Raw genomic sequence first — 25,359 nt, 5'->3', positions numbered from 1 at the left:
GCTCTTCTCTGTGTCACGGAGGCTCTCCGCACTGCTAAAGTTAACTCTCTCTCCTCTGCTCTCATCCTTCTAGACCTATCTGCTGCCTTTGATACTGTGAACCATCAGATCCTCCTCTCCACCCTCTCTGAGTTGGGCATCTCCGGCACGGCTCACTCTTGGATTGCATCCTACCTGACAGGTCGCTCCTACCAGGTGGCGTGGCGAGAATCCGTCTCCGCACCACGTGCTCTCACCACTGGTGTCCCCCAGGGCTCAGTTCTAGGCCCTCTCCTATTCTCGCTATACACCAAATCACTTGGCTCTGTCATATCCTCACATGGTCTCTCCTATCATTGCTACGCAGACGACACACAACTAATCTTCTCCTTTCCCCCTTCTGATAACCAGGTGGCAAATCGCATCTCTGCATGTCTGGCAGACATATCAGTGTGGATGACGGATCACCATCTCAAGCTGAACCTCGGCAAGATGGAGCTGCTCTTCCTCCCGGGGAAGGACTGCCCGTTCCATGATCTCGCCATCACGGTTGACAACTCCATTGTGTCCTCCTCCCAGAGTGCTAAGAGCCTTGGCGTGACCCTGGACAACACCCTGTCGTTCTCCGCTAACATTAAGGCAGTGACCCGATCCTGTAGGTTCACAACATTCGCAGAGTACGACCCTGCCTCACACAGGAAGCGGCGCAGGTCCTAATCCAGGCACTTGTCATCTCCAGTCTGGATTACTGCAACTCGCTGTTGGCGGGGCTCCCTGCCTGCTCCATTAAACCCCTACAACTCATCCAGAACACCGCAGCCCGTCTGGTGTTCAACCTTCCCAAGTTCTCTCACGTCACCCCGCTCCTCCGCACACTCCACTGGCTTCCAGTTGAAGCTAGCATCTGCTACAAGACCATGGTGCTTGCCTACGGAGCTGTGAGGGGAACGGCACCTCCGTACCTTCAGGCTCTGATCAGGCCCTACACCCAAACAAGGGCACTGCGTTCATCCACCTCTGGCCTGCTGGCCCCCCTACCTCTGCGGAAGCACAGTTCCCGCTCAGCCCAGTCAAAACTGTTTGCTGTTCTGGCACCCCAATGGTGGAACAAGCTCCCTCATGACGCCAGGACAGCGGAGTCAATCACCACCTTCCGGAGACAGCTGAAACCCCACCTCTTTAAGGAATACCTGGGATAGGATTAAGTAATCCTTCTAACCCCCCCCCCCCCCCACCCTCCCCCCCAAAAAAGATATAGATTTACTATTGTAAAGTGGTTGTTCCACTCGATATCATAGGTGAATGCACCAATTTGTAAGTCGCTCTGGATAAGAGCGTCTGCTAAATGACGTAAATGTAAATGTAATGTAAATGTAAACAGACGATTACATGAAACCCAGAATGCATTGTATGTCAACAAACATGGCTACACAGCTGGAATTAGCTTAGCTCATCATAATCAGTACAACCTTCAAAAAAGTTTTTTACACACATATGTGCCCATTACAATCTATGAAAGAATCGGAATGCGTGATTTGTCACCTGTAATTGAAAACATGTGAATAAAACAGTAAATGTATAAATAATTACCACACAAAACATTTTCTGATAGAGATTTATTAATACAAGTGGCGGGTGACGGCAGTCAACCACGTACCTCTCACTCCCACTCTGAGCCATTCAGTATTGTTGTTTTTGTATGTAGCTAGTGAGCTAAGCTGTAGCGTTAGCAATATCTTTTCAAAGGAGACAACTCACAAATGTGGAAATTCTGGAGATTTTCTACAATTCTGACAATGACTCTTTGTATGTAAGTCAGGAATCAGATTCTGACAGTGACAGTCAGGAGCTGCCCCCCAACCTTGAAGCCATTGAGAACCATGAATCTGAGGTTTCCTTGTCCACTGACGAAGTCCCAGGTCCCTTTGAAGATGCTGGTGGTGATGGAGGCAGACCGACAGTGGATGCAGTAGAGGAGTTCTGTGGTAGCTGGAAGGCCGCCAGCCATTTCACCCCTCCTGGCCCTGCTGTTTGCTTTGATGAGTCCCAGTCTGGAGTGCAACGCCCCTTGCCATTTCCATCTGAGGCAGAGTGCTTCAAGTTGTTTCTGACAGAGGAGCTGGTGGGAAACATAGTAGAGGAGACCAATCGCTATGCCTTGGAGCTACAGGAGAAGAGAGAGCCAGGAGTGAGGGGGAAACTCGCTAAATGGGTGACAACCACAATTAGTGAAATGTATACCTTCCTGGTGACAGTCCTTATCATGGGGATAGTAAAGAAGAACTCCCTAGGAGAATACTGGAGCACAGATCCTATGTTTGCAACTCCCTTCTTTGCCACCCTCTTTTCCCAAGACCGCTTCCTAGTTCTGCTTCGATGCCTGCATTTCGTCAACAATGCTACTGCCATCCTAAGTGACCCGTTATACAAAATAAGAAATGTTCTTATCAGCCTGACATCAGCATTTGGTTGGGTCGTTGTGCCATGCAAGTATCTATGCATTGATAAGTCCCTGATGTTACGGAAAGGTACGCTGGCGTTCCGTCAATATATTCCCTCCAATAGGCACAGGTTTGGGGTCAAGTTCTTTGTCATGTGCAACATGAAGACCAGATTTGTCCAGGACATTATAGTTCACACAGGGTCCACCACTGACATCCAACATTATGAGGGGCTCGGGGTGTCTGGGTCCATGGTGATTTACATTTTAGTCATTTAGCAGATGCTCTTATCCAGAGCATTTTTTTTTTTAAATACTGGCCCCCCGTGGGAATTGAACCCACAACCCTGGCATTGCAAGCGCCATGCTCTACCAACTGAGCTACAGTGGGACTCGTGATGACCATGCTGGCTCCATAAAACAATATGACCATGCTGGCTCCTCATCTTGGCAAGGGACACACTTTGTACGTGGACAATTGGTACAGCAGTCCCACACTCTTCCAGCATCTGCTCTCCAACAGCACAGGTGCCTGTGGCAGTCAGGTCGAACAGGAAGGGGATGCCGGCATTCGGATGCAGGAAGATGCAGAGAGGGGAGGTGGAGTTCAAGGAGAACGGTCAACAGCTGGCAGTAAAGTGGCATGACAAACGAGACGTCCATGTCCTCTCCACTGTCCATACAGCAACCATGTCGGCCACAGGGAAGGTGGACCACCTGACGGGAGAGAGAAAAATCAAACCAGACTGTGTGCTTGACTATAACCTCAAAATGGGGGCAGTGGATAAGGCGGACATGATAAACAGCTTTGTGGAATGCACTCGGAAAACGACCAAGTTGTATAAGAAGATATTTTTTCCATCTGTTCGACACTGCTGCTCTCAACGGCAACATAGTTCACCGCCAACTAACAGGTGAGATGATTACTGAACAAGGTATTTTTGTAATTGGATGTACAGTTCACATACAAATCCATTATGCAATTATAGTGACAATATCTCACCCACCTACCCACTGCCTCATCATCCTCTCCCTTTCCTCATCCTTCCCACTCCCTCATAGGTAAAGTAATTACCTACCAAAAGTATAGAGAAATCCTCATGAGAGAGCTGCTGGAGGAGCCCCACACCTCTCGGGGCCCATCCACTGTGGGTCGCCCTGCTGCGGATAATCCCTTACGCCTCACTACATTGCATTTTCCCTGCAAAGTCCCTCAAACTGCTGCTCAAGGTAGTCACACACAGAGGCACTGCGAAGTCTGCCTGTCTGGTACCAGGAGAAGTAAGCAGAGGAAGTTGACAAAATACATGTTTAGCTTGTGATACACCTCTATGTATTTCACCATGCTTTGAGGAGTATCATATGCTCAAGCACTATTGAGCACATCTGCAGCAATAAGTGACTGACTGACCTGACAAGTGACCTGCCATGATACTATGCCTTTAGAGGTGGGGGTGGAAATGCAGTTGTTGTTCAGTCACTGCATGAATATTAAATATGGGTTATGCATATTCCGTTTTTTTTCCTCTAGTAAAATAAGTTGTTGTTGAACCAACCACCAATACTGCAATAAAATAGACGACTATTACATATTGGCCTATCTGTTTTCTTGCTGTGTTTTCATCCAGTAAAACTGTTAAGGAGTCTACACTAGCATACAAAAGCTGGCCTCAACCTTCAGCTCCAAAGATGTCCAGCTCCAGTTCTAGTTATGATATTGGCAAATACTGATTGTGGTTTCTGAAAGTACAGAATAAAGAGGAATTATTAATTAGAATACAATATAAGGATATAGCAATAAAACAATATTACAAAGAAGTAACATAATAAACACTGCTAAAAAAATAGTATATTGCATTGACAAAATCCCAAATTTGAGTTATAACAGTAAGGGGGCAAGACAGGGCAGAACAGAGCTATGCTGAATAGACCAAATAAACAAACCATGGTCATATTTTTTTATTTATTTAACTAAGTCATTTAATAACAAATTATTATTTACAATGATGGCCTACACCGGCCAAGCTCAGACAACACTGGGCCAAATGTACACCGCCCTATGGGACTCCCAATCACAGCCGGTTGTGATACAGCCTGGATTCGAACAAGGGTGTCTGTAGTGATGCCTCTAGCACTGAGATGCAGTGCCATAGACTGCTGCGCCACTTGGGAGTCATAAGGCCAGGGTAGCTTCAAAATACAACACAAGCTAATACTTCTCTGACGCAATTAGCATTGTTTTACAGAGCTGATAGAAGAATGTAGCTAGCTACATAAGCATTATTGAATATAACACCATAAAGGTTATGAAATGAGTAATGTTACCTCACGTGTCCGTGGTTATAAGGAATATACACAAAACTATTATGCTCCATAATACAGTAAGGTACAATAGAAACGACATACAGAAACTATTACAACGTAATAAGGCACTTACTTTGATAGAAACGCACACATTTCCAAAGTTATTATTAGTAACGAAAACAACAATGACTGCGATGCGGGCAACAGATGGAAAATGTGAACATGTGTGCCGATCCTGTTCTGACGAGAGATGCGCAAATGTCTGCAGACTTGAACTGCACAAACAATTGGGAAGTGCTTGGGGAATTTTGTCCGAGTCAGAAATGTCCCAAAAATGAAATTGTCAGCAAAATTTAAAATGACTATTTTTATGTGAATGAATGAGTAGGCGGAACACACCTCAATTCAAACTGTTCTTAGAAAACAAAAACTTGTTAGAAAATCATTTGAAATTGAAGTTGAAACAGCCTATAAATAAAAACAGGCTTAATTCCTTGGTTTGAGAGCAGCACGGATGAAATGTACTGTTGCGTAACAATCACATTCTGGAATGGAGAGAACGTTCTAACATCACGTGCATAAAAAAACTCACGCTGGGGTGATCGTTAGAGATATTTGGAACTCATGCATGAAAGGGTTAACAGGACAAATCTGAGGGGGCACGTGGCCCTGTGCCCCCTATGGGCGTGATGCCTCTGATGACGCGTCCAATATGACTGCAGGATTGAACTGTTTCTCAGTAAAGACACAGAGGACATTTGTGATGTAATGTGTTAAATTGTCAGTGGAAGCTGAGCCCTTGACCAGAAAGGGGACTTTGCATGAAGAAAAGTTTGCCTCCTAAACAGCAGCGCAATGAGTTTTACCATCATTAATAATGCAAACTTTCACAAATACAGTGAATCTACAGAATGCAGTCATACAGGCTGCAGCAGGAAGCTGCTGGGGACACAGAGGACACACACGCATGCCTGCGGTCACACGCACACACCAAGAGATTCATTCACTCAGGCATACAAATATACATTCACAATACACCCAGAGAGACATACACACACTGGATTGGGACCCATTATGTAAGCTAGCTCTGTATGGAGACACAGAGCTTTTAGACCACATTCTGTTTCTCACTCCACTGAACTGGGGAAGTGCTTAGTCAGTCAATGCAGGAGGCTGCTCTCTCACTCCGTCTAATTCTATCTCCACCTTTAACTGTCTAGAAATGGACAATTATTGCTCAGACAATTTTACCCCCACAATTACCTTTTCTCGTCACTGACAAATACCAACAGTTCATTGAAATATATGAAGTGTTTATATTCTATTTATAAACCCACACAAACACACACACACTTCTTTCATGACCTGAGGTGGTTCACACAACCCTGTCTCCCAGGAGAGGAGCACTTTACCAAGAGAGTCAGGGTAAAAATAGCACTCCATAAATAGCCACCCACATTGTCAGAACCAGTAGCAGCATATCATACAGCATATCACTAATCCAGTCAAACCTCCTCTTTGAAGGTTTGCTTTAAGCAGCTTTTGTAAAGTGTGTAGCTATTATGAAAGGTAGATACAACTGAAATGAGTGTTAATTGGATCAGTTAGAGGAAATTAAATGAATGGTGAGCAAGAAGAAAGAAATATGAAGACATGAATATGTTAGATGGGAGGATGAGTCTTTGCATAAAGGAGTGAGAGAAATAGAAAAGTCTTGAGGGTTGTGTAGAGTAAAACCATAGTTGTATTATTAAACACATTTCAAATGAGAGGAAGCTCATATACATGACTGAGTCGATTTGGCAAACAGCCAACAGCCAACAGCCAACCCTTCCCTCCAGTATCCATCAACTGCACTAACTGCCACTGCCAGCTCAACTGGACGCACGGGGTCTGGGGGGCCCACTGGAGAATTAGGAATTAGAATACTAGAATGGATATGAACCTTATTATGATGGGATAAAGGTCAGACATTTTGGTCTGGGAGTTGGTCAACTATGGTTTGCCAGTGCAGTGATAAGATATTGTGCAAAATAATTAATTTAAAGAATTGATCTGCACTGTACAGTTGAAGTCAGAAGTTTACATACATTTAGGTTGCAGTCATTAAAACTTGTATTTCAACCACTCCACACATTTTTTGTTAACAAACTATAGTTTTGGCAAGTCAGTTAGGACATCTACTTTGTGCATGACACAAATTTTTCCAATAATTGTTTACAGACAGATTATTTCACTTAGAATTCACTGTATCACAATTCCAGTGGGTCAGAAGTTTACATACACTAAGTTGACTGTGCCTTTTAAACAGCTTGAAAAATCCAGAAAATGCTGTCATGGCTGTAGAAGCTTCTGATAGGCTAATTGACATCATTTGAGTCAATTGGAGGTGTACCTGTGGATGTATTTCAAGGCCTACCTTCAAACTCAGTGCCTCTTTGCTTGACATCATGGGAAAATCAAAAGATATCAGCCAAGACCTCCACAAGTCTGGTTCATCCTTGGGAAGAATTTCCAAACTTCTGAAGGTACCACGTTCATCTCTACAAACAATAGTACGCAAGTATAAACACCATGGGACCGCACAGCGGTCATACCGCTCAGGAAGAAGACGGGTTCTGTCTCCTAGAGATGAACATATTTTGGTGCGAAAAGTGCAAATCAATCCCAGAACAACAGTAAAGGACCTTGTGAAGATGCTAGAGGAAACAGGTTCAAAAGTATCTATATCCACAGTAAAAAGAGTTTTATAGCGACATAACCTTAAAGGCCGCTCAGCAAGGAAGAAGCCACTGCTCCAAAACCGCCATAAAAAAGCCAGACTATGGTTTGCAACTGCACATGGGGACAAAGATCGTATTTTTTTGAGAAATGTCCTCTGCTCTAATGAAACAAAAATAGAACTGTTTTGGCCATAATGACCATCGTTATGTTTGGAGGAAAAAGGGGGAGGCTTGCAAGCTGAAGAACAATCAAATGTATTTATTTATAAAGCCCTTCTTACATCAGCCGATGGCACAAAGTGCTGTACAGAAACCCAGCCTAAAACCCCAAACAGCAAGCGATGCAGGTGTAGAAACACGGTGGCTAGAAAAAACTCCCTAGAAAGGCCAGAACCTAGGAAGAAACCTAGAGAGAAACCAGGCTATGAGGGGTGGCCAGCCCTCTTCTGGCTGTGTCAGGTGGAGATTATAGCAGAACATGGCCAAGATGTTCAAATGTTCATAGATGACCAGCAGGGTCAAATAATAATAATCACAGTGGTTGTCGAGGGTGCAACAGGTCAGCACCTCAGGAGTAAATGTCAGTTGGCTTTTCATAGCCAATCATTCAGAGTATCTCTACCGCTCCTGCTGTCTCTAGAGAGTTGAAAACAGCAGGTCTGGGACAGGTAGCATGTCCGGTGAACAGGTCAGGGTTCCATAGCCACAGGCAGAACAGTTGAAACTGGAGCAGCAGCACGGCCAGGTGGACTGGGGACAGCAAGGAGTCATCAGGCCAGGTAGTCCTGAGGCATGGTCCAAGGGCTCAGGTCCTCCGAGAGAGAGAGAGAAAGAAAGAAAGAATTAGAGAGAGCATACTTAAATTCACACAGGACACCGGATAAGACAGGAGAAATACTCCAGATATAACAGACTGAGCCTAGCCTCCGACACATAAACTACTGCTGCATATATACTGGAGGCTGAGACAGGAGGGGTCAGGAGACACCGTGGCCCCGTCCAACGATACCCCTGGTACCCCCCATCCGAGAACACCATCCCAACCGTGAAGCATGGGAGTGGCAGCATCTTGTTGTGGGGTGCTTTGCTGCAGGAAGGACTGGTGCACTTCACAAAATAGATGGCATCATGAGGTAGGAAAATGATGTGGATATATTGAAGCAACATCTCAAGACATCAGTCAGGAAGTTAAAGCATGGTCGCAAATGGGTCTTCCAAATGGACAATGACCCCAAGCATACTTCCAAAGTTGTGGCAATATGGCCTAAAAACCTGTTTGGGAAAGGCGTGCCGCTAGCGGGACACCTCGACAACATCCGGTGAAATTGCAGAGCGCCAAATTCAAATTACAGTATTATAAATATTTAACTTTCATAAAATCACAAGTGTAATACATCAAAATAAAGCTTGACTTCTTGTTAATGCAGCCGCTGTGTCAGATTTCAAAAAGGCTTTACGGCGAAAGCAAACCATGCGATTATCTGAGGACAGCGCCCAGCACAAAAAAACATACAAACATTTTCCAGTCAAGTAGATTAGTCACAAAAGTCAGAAATAGCAATAAAATGAATCACTTACCTTTGATTATCTTCATATGGTTGCACTCACAGGACTCCATGTTACACAATAAATGTTTGTTTTGTTCGATAAAGTCCCTCTTTATGTCCAAAAACCTCAATTTTGTTGGCGCGTTTTGTTCAGTAATCCATTGGCTCAAAGGCGGTCACAACAGGCAGACGAAAAATCCAAATAGTACCAGTAAAGTTCGTAGAAACATGTCAAACGATGTATATAATCAATCCTCAGGTTGTTTTTTGTGTAAATAATCAATAATATTTCAACCGAACAATAGCGTCGTCAATATAAAGGAAAAACAACGAAAGGCGCGTGCTCACCAAACAGCTCTGGGACTTTCCACTGTCCATTCATTCAAAGTAGTCATTCTCCCTAATTTTTCAGAATAAAAGCCTGAAACAATTTCTAAAGACTGTTCACATCTAGTGGAAGCCACAGGGAACGCAATCTGGGTCATATCCCTTTCAATGGAAAAACACCCATTTCAAAATAATGGCACTTCCTGGATGATTTTCCTCAGGGTTTCACCTGCCATATCAGTTCTGTTATACTCACAGACATTATTTTAACATCAGTACATAGCATCTCAATGTATTATAAAAGCTTTATCCTTATTAATACATTCTATACAACCATTATGATGCAAGTCTCAAGCTGAGGCTATTATATAAACAGTTTTATGGTAATATGGCTATATTGTCTCTTCTGAGTATCACACAATTGTACCAAGCGTACCAGTTCGTAGCTGGATTCTTCACCAATCTTCCATACCTTCTCCAGAACACAAATGTCGCTTGGCTCCCCAATTCTGTGAGTTGGAAGAATTTCCTGTGTCTCTCTATGGGCCATGTGGCCAGAGACTCTCCTGGAATTTTAGAGTTTTTACAACCCTTTCACACAGGGCCTGGGTTGGGGGGAAGGTAGGTTGGGTGGTGGTGCAAAAGGGAGGGGGTCAACTGTCCTCCCTGTACCAAAAGAGGCCAACGTCATGACACTGCAGAGTCATGATTCAACATTCTGGCGCCTTCTGAGAGCCTATGGGAGCCTTAGAAAATGTCACGTTACAGCAGAGATCCTTTGTTTTGGATAGAGATAACAAAGAAGGCCAAGAAATGGTCAGAGAGGGCGCTTCCTGTTTGGAATCTTCTCAGGTTTTGGCCTGCCAAATGAGTTCTGTTATACTCACAGACACCATTCAAACAGTTTTAGAAACTTTAGGGTGTTTTCTATCCAAATCAAACAATTGTATGCATATTCTAGTTACTGGGCAAGAGTAGTAACCAGATTAAATCGGGTACGTTTTTTATCCGGCCGTGCAAATACTGCCCCCTATCCCTAACAGGTTAATGTGATAGAATTGTATTTCTGTAACCAAGTCTAACTCAGTCATAGGCACGCCCCCAGGGACACATACAGGACCAGGCGTCATTTGACAAGCCTGTTCAAGGGTCACTATAAAACACACCCTGATTTACATTTCTTTAGACCAGGCCTCCACTCCATGGCCAATAGTTTAATTTGGGCACGCCTTTCATCCGGACGTCAAAATACTACCCTAGAGAAGTTAATAGAAAATGACTCAAGTAAAAATGAAAGTCACCTAGTAAAATACTACTTGAGTAAAAGGCTAACATATTTGGTTTTAAATATACTTAACTATCAAAAGTAAAAGTATGAATCATTTCAAATTCTTCACATTAAGCAAACCAGACAGCACAGCTTTTTTATTTTTTTATTTACGGATAGCCAGAGGCACACCAACACTTAGACATAATTTACAAAAGAAGCATATGTGTTTAGTGAGTCCACCAGATCAGAGGCAGTAGGCATGACCGGGATGTTCTCTTTATACAGTAAGTGTGTGAATTGGAAAATGTAACGAGTACTTTTGGGTGTCAGGGAAAATGTATGGAGTAAATAGATGGGGAGACCAGGGATGGCTGTAACACTTCTCACCTTTCCGTCAGTTTCTCAGAGATTGTTTATGGTAGTGTACTCAAAACTTGATACAAACAACCTACATTTGTCCTTTACAAATTGGTGTGGTTATTATGTAAATCAAACTGCAAATGCATGGTGTGGTCATAAATACAAGGAGTGGTCTGGGTTAGTTCTAACAGTGCTTGGGGTGAATTGTAACAGATTGAAAAAGTGCATAAATCATAACAATTATTTATTGAATGCCTATATTGAGATCATTAGAGCAGGTAGAGACGCAGATGTATCGTCTGGACAAAACACAGTAGAGAGTTTGGCATTTAGGTGTCAATTCATTCCGCAATAAGTATTGTCATTAAAAAGACTCAATCATTCACAACTTTACATGCATATTGATGACATACTCAGTTCCATGACATGTGCTGCAGCAGTAGGCCTAACCGCGGAAAAACATCGCTAGAACGACACATTCCTCTCTTGCTCAATAAAGGTGAATTAAACCAAAAAATCTAAAATGTTTTTTTGTACTTATTTTTTTACCTAAAAAAATTGTCTTCTGATGTGAGGTAAACATTGACCTGCACTCAGAAAATTAATTTTAGTTGTTTATCTATGAATAATTGCAATATTGAGAGTAAAAAATAGACAAAAATAGTTAAAACAGAGAAAACAGAATTATGGAAAATACAAGAGAATTGTATGAGGCCTGTCATGTCAAATAGTGCTTATTAACCATTATTTTACCAGGTATATTGACAGACGAGTTGTAGGGTAGAGGATAAGAGAAGAATGTGCCTATATTAAAGCTATAAAGTAGCTATTGCGAATTAAAAAGGTTGGAGACCCCTGATATACTGTATGCATCCACAACATTACACAAAAAATGTGTTCTTAAAAAAAACACATTCTTTTATATTTAATATCACCGTTCTCCATAATTTCATATTAATGCAGTCTAGACAGATGAGGATTTATTATGGATGGACCCACCTTTCAGGTCTTTTCTCAGTAACTCAATTTCTCTTTTTCCCCCAATCTTGACAGCTCTCTTGTGGGCTACATTTGCCTCATAATCCTTATTGTTGATCTTGATTGTCACTTTGCTGTTGTCTCTCACAGCCTCCTCCAGGTTGTAGTTGGTGAACATGTCAAAAGACACCATTGTCCCACTGTAGTCTTGGTACTGCCACTCCACCAGGCTGCTCACCAGGAAAGCTGCCTGTCTGCGGTACTCTGCCCTCTCCTTGTCCAGGACCATGTCCCTGATGAGGCCGTCTGCTGTAAGCACATCGCGGCTCAGGCCCGCCAGGCGGATCAGGGAGTCAGGGCCCTTCTTCTCCAGGCATATCCTGACCGTCAGCTCCCTCTGCATGGCCTGCAACTTCTCCACATCCCCCTGGCTCAGCTGGCTGATGTACATGTTCTTGATGGTTTTCTCAGTTTGCTCCTTCACTATGAGGTTTTTAACCCAGTCTCGGGCATGGCTCACAGCCTGGGGGCTCTCTGCACACAGCTGGAACACGGTCGGGGCAAACTCCTCTCCCTGCATGACAAAGTTCTCACGGGCAGAGCGCTCATCACTGGGTCCCATAAAGTAGGTTGTCACTGTATCTATGAAGAAAGAGCACACACAACATAAACTCCTTGACAAAATGTCACTTATGATTATAATAACTCTATTGTATTAGTACACATTAAGCTCATATTGTCTTCTACCTCGCACACTTCCATTCTCACTGACCTTTTAACCTGGTTAAAATGCCCTTTTCTTCCACTATCTCTCCCACTCTCCTCTTCATGCTCTTGTGGAACTCAGTCACCATGGCAGTCTGGAATATCAGGATGTTCACACTTCTCACAATCTTTCCCTTTTTCTTCTTCACAAACTCCACCACTGCGTCAATCATAGCGTCCGCAACAGCAGAGGGACTCGCCCCACCCTGGCCTGACAGACAGACAGACAGACAGATGGAGGCAGACAGACAATGACATGGCTATGGAGGCAAACAGAAAGACATAAATGCAGACAGAAGTACAGATAGACAATGACATGATGGAAGCAAATCTGTCCCTGAAAGTGACTAATCAAAAAAAATATGGAAGGGAAGGAGACAAGAAAAATATGGAAGGGAAGGAGACAAGAAAAATATGAAAGGGCAGGAGACAAGAAAAAGATGAAAGGGAAGGAGACAAGAAAAAGATGAAAGGAAGGGAAGGTGACAAGAAAAATACATAAGGGAAGTAGACAAGAATAAGATGAAAGGAAGGGAAGGTGACAAGAAAAATACATAAGGGAAGTAGACAAGAATATGATGGAAGGAAGGGAAGGTGACAAGAAAAATATGGAAGGGAAGAAGACAAGAAAAATATGGAAGGGGAGGAGACAAGGAAAATATGAAAGGAAGGGAAGGAGACAAGAAAAAGATGCAAGGAAGAGAACAAATCAAGTAAAAGAGTGAGGCAAAGTATGTTTGGGGGGGAGCAGAATGATGAAGAAAGAACAAGATTTATTGAAAATTAGGCTAAGAAAAGTAGCAGGTAGTCATTATGAGTAGCAGGTAGTCATTATGAGTAGCAGGAAGTCATTACGAGTAGCAGGTAGTCATTATGAGTAGCAGGTAGTCATTATGAGTAGCAGGTAGTCCCTTTCAGAGCACATGGAAGCAAAGCATATGGCCACTTTACAACCTCACAATAGAAACAAAGAACACAACAGAACAGGCAACAAGTACAAGAAAAACATGCAACTACACAAGACAGTGTAGTCCAATAAAGACCATTACAGCAGAGTACCTGTTCCAAGCGCTGGGAAGGACACTGAGGTGGACTTTTGTTCCTCACACTTCTTGAGAACATTGTACACAGTCTCTTTAATGATCTCAGGGTCATTCTGTCCCACAATGTGCATGATGTATTTGCATGGGAGAGATCCTGCTGATGTCACGATCATACTGCATGGTTGGAAGCTTGGGGATTTGACTGTAGAGGCATAAAAGGAAAGGTTTAGAGGTCAAGAATCTATTCCTAAAATGTAAAATCAATGCACACCAGTGTTGTAGGACCCATGGACTGGAAACTGACTAGACTTTTACCAGACAGTATCAAACAGTACTGAAAAGTCATCTCATTCATATCCAACATGACTACCAGTATCCTTGACCAGTAACATGACTACAGTATATGTTGACTCAAGGACATGGAAACACACCAATCTCTGAGCACTCCAACTCCACCTTCAATCCAGCTCCTTCTAAAATGGATTTGCATACACCTGAAGAAACAAAGACATTAGTACAATATGGCTCTTTATTCTAAGTCAACAATTTTACCATTAAATAAGTTGTGTGTCTGTGGGGTTGTATGGGATTTAGCTTGCTTCCTGATTGTGTAGCTGTAAACACTGTTCATTTGGATTTCTAACATTTCAGCTGTGTACATGTTAAACATCCTTATAAGGTGTTCCTTAGCATTTGTCTTAGTAGCCTCATGAACATGAAACAGTGGTTACTACACCTATGCTATTGTCAGAGGTACAAGTCACCTGATTTGAGGTTAAAGTCCTTATTGGAGGAGTTGACAATGACGTCACTGGACTCCTTGGTGATGTCTCCTGATGACACTTCAAAAGTAATGTGACCAATCTGCATGCTGTACACACCCAGAGAAGGGGATGTCACCTGTCCAAAGAAGCCTGCGCCAAATGAAAATAACATGTTTAGACAAGAGGTTTCTGTGGAAACAGACACGCTCTAGAGGCAGCAGGGTCTCAATGGTAGAATATTTTTGGGGAGACTTTGAAGGCTGTGAATTAAGCTTACCAGATGGCTGCTGTGATTCGCCAACATAGGATTTGGGATGTTGTGATTGGCCAACATAAGATTTGGAATGTTGTGATTGGCCGGAACCTTGTGAACTCTGCCAAGTATACCCTTGTGTCTGACCTTTGAATTCCCTGACAAAGCACTGTAAACAGGAGATATAAAAGTGTGGAGCATTTATCAAACATATCTAAGAGCACAATACACACGGACAAAGGTGAGGTTATGCAACAATATTATCTCTGTGTGATGATAAGCACTGAATCTCCCTTTAAACCATTTTCCATCTTCAAACTTACATCCACAGTTTGGGTGTCACTGGGGTGGACCACGATGGCCACCTCTTTAAGGTGTGTGGAGTTTCTTCTCTGGCTGAAGTCTTTGACCTCCTGCAGAAGAAGCTTGGACACCAGGCCCTTAGGGAATCCCATGTTCCCAGTTCCAATGGCAGGGAAAGACAGGGATGCCAGCCTATGCTTCTCTGTCTTACTCAGGCAAACTCTGATCATCGTTATGAATATCTTAAATCACAAACACATGGACAATTTTAGAAATGTTTTACTAAAACCTTTCGATGCACTCCCACTCTCAATAATCAGTGCTTAATTTGAGCTGGAACCTGTTCCGGCACCTCTCAGATTTGACCTCGTTTGTTCAGGCACCTATTTGGACAGATCCAGTACCTCTCACGACATGATTTTTTAATTGTTTCACTGTTTGCACCGGATACATTCTAATAAAAGTTATCAGCGTTAAATCAAGTTGCCTCCTCGTTATTTCGCCTGCCCAACAGAAAGGCCATCATGTAAAGGTGTGGGGATCCTTTATCCTTTCCTGCCACTCTGATTCCAGACCTGCTCTCTTATTTGTACATAAAGGTTATGGGGAGGGAGGGTGGGGTAAGTAACTGATCTCGACACAGGTCTTGGTAGAGGTGGTCAGCTAGTGAAGAGGTCCCTACGTAATCACATTATGTAGTCTAGGCTAGTCGTCTCCCTACTGAATTTGAATCATGGGAAAGCCAAATAAAAAATGGATAAGAAAAGGCAATCGAGTGAAATTTTTCAAGTCCAAAAATCTAGAGAAAGATGGTGAATTGAACCCAGAACAAACCAGAGAACTGTCAGTGCAGGAGGAGAGGTGCAAACCGATGGCAATGCCTAAGCAAGCAGCGCTGCTAATCCCAACAGTTCAGCATCACCTCCGGCACCTCCACTAGCTAGTAGGCCTACTAGAGAGTCAGACTCAGAGGGAGAGGCAGACGGAGAGCTGGGGGGAGGGGGGCAGTGCATTCACAGACTAAGTGCTCGGAGTAGGTGCAATATGCAGTTCAAGCAAACACATAACCCCTGGCTTGTCACGCATAATTCCAATTTGGGCTGTACAACATGCAAAAAGGTAGAGAGCTTGGGTCTAGAAACGACTGGAGGGATTAAACTAGCAAAAGAGTGGGCGGAATGTATAGTAAGTTAACATCCTATGCCTCAGACGTAAAACAAGGTTTTTAAACATGCCCGAACCAGGGCACATTTGGTGGCAGCAAGCCTTGTAGATGAGGCTAAAGAGGACACCCAAGTTGTTAACACTCAAAATAAAAAAATAGCCAGTCTTCAGAACAGCCTTAGAAGGAGGCTAAAGGTCACAGCCACAGGCCCGCTCATTGCTTTGAGCAAGAAATTGACTCTCAGGAGTTAAATGGACTTGACATGGGGAGAGTCATTGTGGGAGGTTTGGAAAACTAAGGTAGGACATTTCTTTCCCTTTACAAACTTGTTCTGTACTGTGAAAGTAATCTGAATATGTGCTTCATATTATCACAATGGCAGGAGGCCTATATATTCTCATATGTGTGTTCTGCTGTAGCCTACAGAGATTTATTTTATTTGAAGTTATATTCTGATATTGTGATATTTGTTCTACTGCTACATTGATGTCTTGAAAATGATATTAAATTGGGGTCTTGTAAGCCCCACAGCTGAGTTTGTGTGCATATGATGGGTGTTCTGCAGTGTTGTCTAAAAATTTAGCTGTACATCGATGTCTAGAAAATTAGGCTATAAGAAACTCGGACTTGTGTAAGCCCTGCAGCTATACTCAAGTATGTGGGCATACTGCAGTGAAGTTTAAAATGCTTTCAATTAATCAGCACCTTGGAGAGAGCAGCACCTTGGAGAGTGCTGTCCGTTTCACCAACATAGACAGTAGGCCACTTGGCTGTTTACTCTGTCTGCTGTGCTGCTACGTTGTGTTTGAAACTTTTTTTCTCAATGTGTTCCAGCACCTCAGAACCCTCCGGATACCCTCACCCCTCGCACTCACTATGTGTTCCGGGACCTCCCAATTTACAAATTAAACACTGTCAATAACTCATAGTTTACCTTCTCTGCTGAGCCAGCTCCCTGGTCCCAATGGGGGCAGACAGTATGGATCACCCTCTGACATCGCAGGTTGTAACCGTCGGTGACCACAACGTCACCATAGGCTAATCTGTTGGAGCGAGCTTCATCTGTGGCTGCTGATTGGAGCCCAGGACCGGCTGCCTTTAGGATAGCATTGGACACAGCACCTTTGCTCAGGTCCAAATCCTCAGAGATGGTGTTGACGATGCCCTCAGACTAGAGGTGTCAAAACAAATGACCAAACATTCATGAAGCGAGAAGGGAACAGCTATGTATTTCTATTTAAACATAAAATATGACTTCTACAAGACAGCTGTCATTCCAGATAAAGAAGAGTAGAATGAAAGGTAAACAAATTATACATCTTATACTCTGGGTTATCTGATGTACTACTTACAATACATGTATTATACAACAATCATTTACGTGGTGCTCTGATAACTACGGTATGTGTACTTACATATTCCTCCTGGATATTTCCCTTCCTTAGAATGATCTTCAGACCCCCTTGTGTGTAATTGGTCTGTAGGATTTCCCCACTGCCTGCCCCCTCAAACTTCCTCTCTTGGCCATACTCTCTCCTCTGCTCCTTTTGGTTTTCATGATAATTTCTTTGAGTTATGCTTTCTCTAACTCCTCCTCCCCTATCTCCATGTCCTCCTTTACCTCTACCTCCTCCTCTACCTCCACCTCCTCCTCTACCTTCTCCTCCCCCTCTACCTCTACTTCTACCTTCTCCTCCCCCTCTACCTCCTCCTCCCCCTCTACCTTCTCCTCCCCATCTACCTCTACCTTCTGCTCCCCCTCTACCTTCTCCTCCCCCTCTACCTCCACCTCTTCTGCCATGTTCCCATTGCCCATGTCCCCATGGTGAATGTCCCTGATATCCAGGTCCTTGATGTCCGTAACTATGTTGTCCTCTTCCCCGTCGTCCACTTCCCTGTTGTCCACTTCCCCGTTGTGCACCCTGCAGAGGCCTGGTCATTTTTGGGTGCAGGTCATTGAACGTTTTCTGGACAGCGCTGGCCAGGGCTCTCACAGTGTTGTCATTGTTGTCCACCAGGTGAATCTCAGTCAGAGAGGTCTGACCTCTTAGGTTCTCACAGTAGTCACGCACTGCCACAGCAATAGTCTCAGTGCACAGGTCCAGAGGAAAGCCGAATATCCCAGAGCTGACGGCCGGGACGGCAACAGTTGAGCAGTTAACCTTCGCAGCCTCCCTCAGGCTCTCATTCACAGCTTGTTTCAGACGCTGTATGGCTGTTCTCTGGTCAAAGTCTGTGAACCGTGGACCAACCGCATGAACCACATACTTACAGGGCAGATTGCCTGCATCTGTCACAATGGCGTCTCCTGGCTGCAGTCGGCGGTTATTACGGACATGTTGATCACTGAGCTCCTGCAGCCGTGGACCAGCAGCCTTGAGTAGTGCTGAAGCCAGGCCTCCAATATGCTGCAGGTCTTCATTGGCTGCGTTGACTACTGCATCCACTTTGAACTTGCAGATGTCAGCCTTACTGACGGAGACCAGGATTCCATTGGGTGTCCTCACCTCACAGCAGGATGACGGACCAAACCCTTCCTCCTCATCTTCATCCTCGCCCTCTTCTTCCTCGAGCATGTAGTCTTCCTGCAGCAGCACCACACAGCCGTGCTCCTTCATCGCCATTGAAAAAACCATGCTTCCCTTCTCTTGGAAGTACTTCCTTGCTCCAGGCTTCATGATGGTGAGCTCATCAGTGCAGAAGGCTGCTACCATCTTCTGAAATGACCCCTTGGCCTTCTTGACGTAGAGACGGGCTCCAGAAAGGACAATTTTGGGCCTTCTGAGGTCAAAGTGGATATTCACCTCATCACGCTTGGCAAAATGTTTCCAGTCCTTAGATTTGTACTCCTGGATGAATTTAACAACGGCACAGGACTTGAGATGGACAGCCTCTTTGACTCGTGAGTAGTTTTCAACAAAGTCCCGTAGACTGTTGCTGACCTCTCTGACCGGGTCCAGGAAGCCAGACACAATGATTCTGTCTCTGCTCTCTGGGTGATGCTTTATTACCACCGTTCTTTTCTTTAAGGAGTTGTAGGCATCCACCAGCTGGTTGTTCAGATCCTTCCACTCAGGCTTTCTCAGCACCTCCTGGTCCTCCACCTTCAGGCTCTGCAGGGACAGGGCAGTCTTTACCCTCTGCTCTGCATCAGCCAATGCTTTGTCTGAGCTACCAGTCAGAAGTACCTCTCCACCCTCCACGCTGTACTCAGCACTGATGCCCCGGGACGTGAACAGGTCCTGGGACATCTCCATACTGTCCACTGACCGCAGGAAGTCCAGGAGTTGGGTGTCCAGCTTCAGCTGCTTCTTATCCATCTTGAGCTTCCTCTCCAGGATCCAGTTCTGCACCTTGTACACCTCTGCGACAAGCCCTGAGAGAACCAACTTCTTGGTGTCGTCTCTGTAAGAAAAACACATCTCTGGGGCTTCGTCTGCTGCGTGCTTCAGAAGCCCTTTCTGCTGCAGGATGTAGAACATGGCAGGGGACACGTCCATCTCCTCCGAGATGCCGTCCCTCTGCCTCTCTATCTGACTCATGGCCCTCTGCATGAGGTCTTCCACCAGCCCCCTGAGTCGATTCGTGTCTTCGGCCAGACCTGCAACTGTCAGAGACCCTTTAGAGGCATCCATAGCTAGGACAGCATCCTCTTTCACCACCGAGCGGACTTCTTTCTCCACTGCCTTCCATGCTGGGGCACTTACAAAACACTCAAACACAGCATATTTGGCCATTATGTCACAGAAGACGATCAAGGCATTCTGCTTCCATCCATCTACGTGTTTGCTTGTTAGTCCTTTCTGCCTTAGCAGGGTTGGCAAAGGACTGAGTTTTACCTCAGGAGTATCCATGTCTACTTGACAGAAGTGGGCCTTCATCTGGTCAGTGATGCGGGAAAACTGTCTCTTCATGGAGAGGAATTTCCATACAGCAGAATGCACACACTCTATGAAGGGGTCAGGCATCTTCCACATTGGCCTTTCCTTTCCATACAAGGCAGTTCCTAAGGACTCGTAGTATGGATACACGTTGACTGGGACTTTGCCAATTACAAGACGTTTATTTAGAGTGGTTTGCACAACTGAAATGACATAGATAACGAACTGTCTGTTATAGCATGAACTGAGGGCAGAAACTAAATATTTCTGTAGAGGCCAAGAGACTGCTGCAGCAACAGAATAGCAATGCTACATTCAATTATTCTTATAATAGAAAGAAAAAGATTACCAAATAAACAAATTGATTAACATTTATTTAATAAAACCGCTCATTCAAACAGCAGGTTTTACCTTCTGGTGCATGGAAGGTGACAATGGCTGCCTGTTCCTCATGGAATACAGTGATGTCCTTTGCTGGGCCAGCCCAATTCTCAATGTAGAGCTCCAGCATATCTTGAAGTATGTTGGAGGGCAGGTTCTCCACTCTCACACTCTGGCACCTCTCTAGCAACCGGCCAATCATACCCTGCTTCTGGAAACTCTTGTTGCTCTTGCTCTCAGTGAGGAAACGCTCCACATCTAACGACAGACAGCAATCATATCCTTAATATCATGCACAACAGTTTTTGAAAATATAATCCCTTCGTGTGAGGGAGAGATCTGTTTTATAATACTTCAGAAGTTAAATTCATTGTTTATTTTTTGTCGTTTAAAAAATAGATAATTTGAAATAGTGACCAACCTTTGGGATTATTGAAGGTCACAACAGCTCTGTTTGTCTCACTGATGACCTCCAGGGAGAAGTTGTCGACCTCCATGGAGAAGTTGTCTTCCTCCAGGCCAGAGATGGTCTCCACCAGCAACGTCAGCAAGTCTCTCGGCATGCTCTCAGGAACCCTCTCCAGCACCACAGCAGAGCTCTGAGGGAACACCTCAGCTCCACCCTCCTCTCCAGGCCCACTCTCAGAGTTGGGAGCTTCCTGTGCTTCACTTGACACATCTGGGATTAAACACACTAGATATTCATATCCAATAATGTCATTCATATTTTCACATTTCTCTGACTTCATTGGCACATTTCTGCCTACGACAAATTTACAAGGAGATATGGCCTGATAAGGCTGCATTTTGCAACACTGTCTAATGATATGCCAATAGCGATTATTATGAAATGTATTAGGCAAAACATTCAATATAATAATATTAGGTCAAGGGAATGCATCAACAAGTCTGATCTGTTCTGTCTAATCACCACAGAAGCAAGGAAAGGATGTTACCTGACAATTCATTGCTTGTAGCACCAAGCTGGAAAACAAGCAAAACAAACAAAATGTATATGTCAAATAGTTAACCAATGGGAAACATTACAAGTATGCTCTTTAAAATTAGCCATACAAAGAATGTATTATCCATCAGTTTGAAGCCCTGGCTAGCCTGTCGAGCCAAGACAGCACTAATTTAGCCTACAGTTAAACTGTTAAGCCAAAATTCAAATCTTGCAAAATTTGGACAGCTGCATGCTTAGATTTTTGTTTTTGGTCCGAAAAGAGTGTAAAATCACGAGAATTTCATTGAGGGAAAAAAGTATTTGATCCCCTGCTGATTTTGTACGTTTGCCCACTGACAAAGAAATGATCAGTCTATAATTTTAATGCTAGGTTTATTTGAACAGTGAGAGACAGAATAACAACAACAAAATCCAGAAAAACGCATGTCAAAAATGTTATAAAATGATTTGCATTTTAATGAGGGAAATAAGTATTTGACCCCTCTGCAAAACATGACTTAGTACTTGGTGGCAAAACACTTGTTGGCAATCACAGAGGTCAGACGTTTCTTGTAGTTGGCCACCAGGTTTACACACATCTCAGGAGGGATTTTGTCCCACTGCTCTTTGCAGACCTTCTCCAAGTCATTAAGGTTTCGAGGCTGATGTTTGGCAACTCGAACCTTCAGCTCCCTCCACAGATTTTCTATGGGATTAAGGTCTGGAGACTGGCTTGGCCACTCCAGGACCTTAATGTGCTTCTTCTTAAGCCACTACTTTGTTGCCTTGGCCGTGTGTTTTGGGTCATTGTCATGCTGGAATACCCATCCACGACCCATTTTCAATGCCCTGGCTGAGGGAAGGAGGTTCTCCCCCAAGATTTGATGGTACATTGCCCCGTCCATCGCCCCTTTATGCGGTGAAGTTGTCCTGTCTCCTTAGCAGAAAAACACCCTCAAAGCATAATGTTTCCACCTCCATGTTTGACGGTGGGGATGGTGTTCTTGGGGTCATAGGCAGCATTCCTCCTCCTCCAAACACGGCGAGTTGAGTTGATGCCAAAGAGCTCCATTTTGGTCTCATCTGACCACAACACTTTCACCCAGTTGTCCTCTGGATCAGTCAGATGTTCATTGGCAAACTTCAGACGGCATGTATATGTGCTTTCTTGAGCAGGGGGACCTTGCGGGCGCTGCAGGATTTTAGTCCTTTACAGCGTAGTGTGTTACCAATTGTTTTCTTGGTGACTATGGTCCCAGCTGCCTTGAGATCATTGACAAGATCCTCCCATGTAGTTCTGGGCTGATTCCTCATCGTTCTCATGATCATTGCAACTCCACGAAGTGAGATCTTGCATGGAGCCCCAGGCCAAGGGAGATTGACAGATCTTTTGTGTTTCTTCCATTTGCAAATAATCACACCAACTGTTGTCACCTTCTCACCAAGCTGCTTGGCGATGGTCTTGTAGCCCATTCCAGCCTTGTGTAGGTCTACAATCTTGTCCCTGACATCCTTGGAGAGCACTTTGGTCTTGGCCATGGTGGAGAGTTTGGAATCTGATTGATTGATTGCTTCTGTGGACAGGTGTCTTTTATACAGGTAACAAGCTGGGTTTGGGGCACTCCCTTTAAGAGTGTGCTCCTAATCTCAGCTCGTTACCTGTATAAAAGACACCTGGCAGCCAGAAATCTTTCTGATTGAGAGGGGGTCAAATACTTATTTCCCTCATTAAAATGCAAATCAATTTATAATATTTTTGACATGCGTTTTTCTGGATTTTTTTGTTTGTTATTCTGTCTCTCACTGTTCAAATAAACCTACCATTAAAATTATAGACTGATCATTTCTTTGTCAGTGGGCAAACGTACAAAATCAGCAGGGGATTAAATACTTTTTTCTCTCACTGTAGATATACAGTGCCAGTCAAAAGTTTGGACACACCAAACTATTTTCTACATTGTAGAATAATAATGAAGACATCAAAACTATGAAATAACAAAAAGTGTTAAACAACTCAAAATATATTTATTATTTTGAGATATTTTATATATGAGATTCTTCAAAGTAGCCACCCTTTGACTTGATGACAGCTTTGCACACTTGGCAGTCTCTAAACCCGCTTCATGAGGTAGTCACATGGAACGCATTTCAATTAACAGGTGTGCCTTGTTAAAGTTAATTTGTGAAATTTCTTTCCTTCTTAATGCGTTTGAGCCAATCAGTTGTGTGGTGGTGGTACAGAAGATATATAGCCATAATTGGTAAAAGACCAAGTACATATTATGGTAGGAACAGCTCAAATAAGCAAAGAGAAAGGACAGTCCATCCTTATTTTAAGACATGAGGTCAGTCAATCCGGAAAATTTCAAGAACTCTGAAAGTATCTTCAAGTGCAGTCGCAAAATCCATCATGTGCTGTGATGAAACGTGCTCTCATGAGGACCGTCACAGGAAAGGATGACTCAGAGTTACCTCTGCTGCAGAGGATAAGTTACCAGCCTTAGAAATTGCAGCACAAATAAATGATTCACAGAGTTCAAGTAACAGACACATCTCAACATCAACTGTTCAGAGTGGACTTCGTGAATCAGGCCTTCATGGTAGAATTGCTGCAAAGAAACAACTAAAGGACACCAATAAGAAGAAGAGACTTGCTTGGGCCAAGAAACACAAGCAATGGACAAACCAGTGGAAATCTGTCCTTTTGTCTGATGAGTCCAAATTTGAGATTCTTGGTTCCAACCACCATGTCTTTGTGAGACGCAGAGTCGGTGAACGGATGATCTCCGCATATGTGGTTCCCACCGTGAAGCACGGAGGAGGAGATGTGATGGTGCTTTGCTGGTGACACTGTCTGTGATGTATTTAGAATTCAAGGCACACTTAACCAGCATAGCTACCACAGCATTCTGCAGCGATACGCCATCCCATCTAGTTCTCTCTTAGTCCCACTATCATTTGTTTTTCAACAGGACAATGACCCAAAACACACCTCCAGGTTGTGTAAGGGCTATTTGACCAAGATGGAGAGTGGTGGAGTGCTGCATCAGATGGCCTGGCCTCCACAATCACCTGACCTCAACCCAATTGATTTGATTTGATTTTGAGATGGTTTGGGATGAGTTGGACCACAGAGTGAAGGAAAAGCAGCCAACAAGTGTTCAGCATATGTGGGAACTCCAAGACTGTTGGAAAAGCATTCCAGGTGAAGCTGGTTGAGAAAATGGCAAGAGTGTGCTAAGCTGTCATCAAGGCAAAGGGTGGCTACTTTGAAGAATCTAAAATCTAAAATATGTTTTGATTTGTTTTACACTTTTTGGTTACAATGTAGAAAATAGTAAAAATATCGAAAAACCCTTGAATGAGTAGCTGGTCGAAACTTTTGACTGGTACTGTATATAAAAAAAAACACTCACTACCAAGTTCCAAACTGCCTCTTGAAGTAATGTCAGCACAAGAACTGTTGGTCTGGAGATTCATGAAATGGGTTCCCATGGCCAAGCAGCCATGCACAATGCCAAGCATCGGCTGGAGTAGTGTAAAGCTCGCCTCCGTTGGACTCTTGAGCAGCGGAAACGCGTTCTCTGGAGTGATGTATCATGCTTCACCATCTGGCAGTGCAACGGAAAAATCTGGGTTTGGCGGATGCCAGGAGAACGCTATCTGCTCCAATGCATAGTGCCAACTGTAAAGTTTGGTGGAGGAGGAATAACAGTCTGGGGCTGTTTTTCACGGTTCGGGCTATGCCCCTTACTTCCAGTGATGGGAGATCTTAACGCTACAGCATACAATGACATTCTAGACAATTCTGTGCTTCCAACTTTGTGGCAACAGTTTGGGGAAGGCCCTTTCCTGTTTCAGCATGACAATTCCCCAGTGCAAAAGAAAGGTCCATACAGAAATGGTTTGTCGAGATCGGTGTGGAACAAC

At 43.9% G+C, this 25,359-nt stretch overlaps 1 protein-coding gene across 3 annotated transcripts in view; it reads right to left on the bottom strand.

Annotated features, from left to right (window-relative positions):
- Window positions 1–11,103: 11,103 nt before the first annotated feature.
- LOC106563178 (protein mono-ADP-ribosyltransferase PARP14) overlaps window positions 11,104–25,359 on the bottom strand; it is a 35,044-nt gene continuing 20,788 nt past the window's right edge. Inside the window, exons 3-14 of one of the 3 annotated variants that reach the window (XM_014128485.2) lie at window positions 21,440–21,467; window positions 20,905–21,162; window positions 20,514–20,741; window positions 17,637–20,305; window positions 17,156–17,392; window positions 15,077–15,298; window positions 14,778–14,922; window positions 14,501–14,650; window positions 14,168–14,230; window positions 13,753–13,938; window positions 12,701–12,904; window positions 11,104–12,570 (exon numbers count right to left, since the gene is read on the bottom strand). In XM_014128485.2, the coding sequence (XP_013983960.2) occupies window positions 11,915–12,570; window positions 12,701–12,904; window positions 13,753–13,938; window positions 14,168–14,230; window positions 14,501–14,650; window positions 14,778–14,922; window positions 15,077–15,298; window positions 17,156–17,392; window positions 17,637–20,305; window positions 20,514–20,741; window positions 20,905–21,162; window positions 21,440–21,467 (5,046 nt within the window). In that variant the 3' untranslated portion in view covers window positions 11,104–11,914. The remainder of the gene's footprint in view (window positions 12,571–12,700; window positions 12,905–13,752; window positions 13,939–14,167; window positions 14,231–14,500; window positions 14,651–14,777; window positions 14,923–15,076; window positions 15,299–17,155; window positions 17,393–17,636; window positions 20,306–20,513; window positions 20,742–20,904; window positions 21,163–21,439; window positions 21,468–25,359) is intronic. The other 2 variants (XR_006757675.1, XM_045690019.1) reach the window with 2 other exon arrangements.

This window comes from Salmo salar, chromosome ssa11, assembly GCF_905237065.1.
Source record: "Salmo salar chromosome ssa11, Ssal_v3.1, whole genome shotgun sequence".
Lineage (NCBI taxonomy): Eukaryota > Metazoa > Chordata > Actinopteri > Salmoniformes > Salmonidae > Salmo > Salmo salar.
The sequence above is the reverse complement of the archived record's forward strand: the minus strand, read 5'-3'. Positions and strand labels throughout refer to the sequence as shown.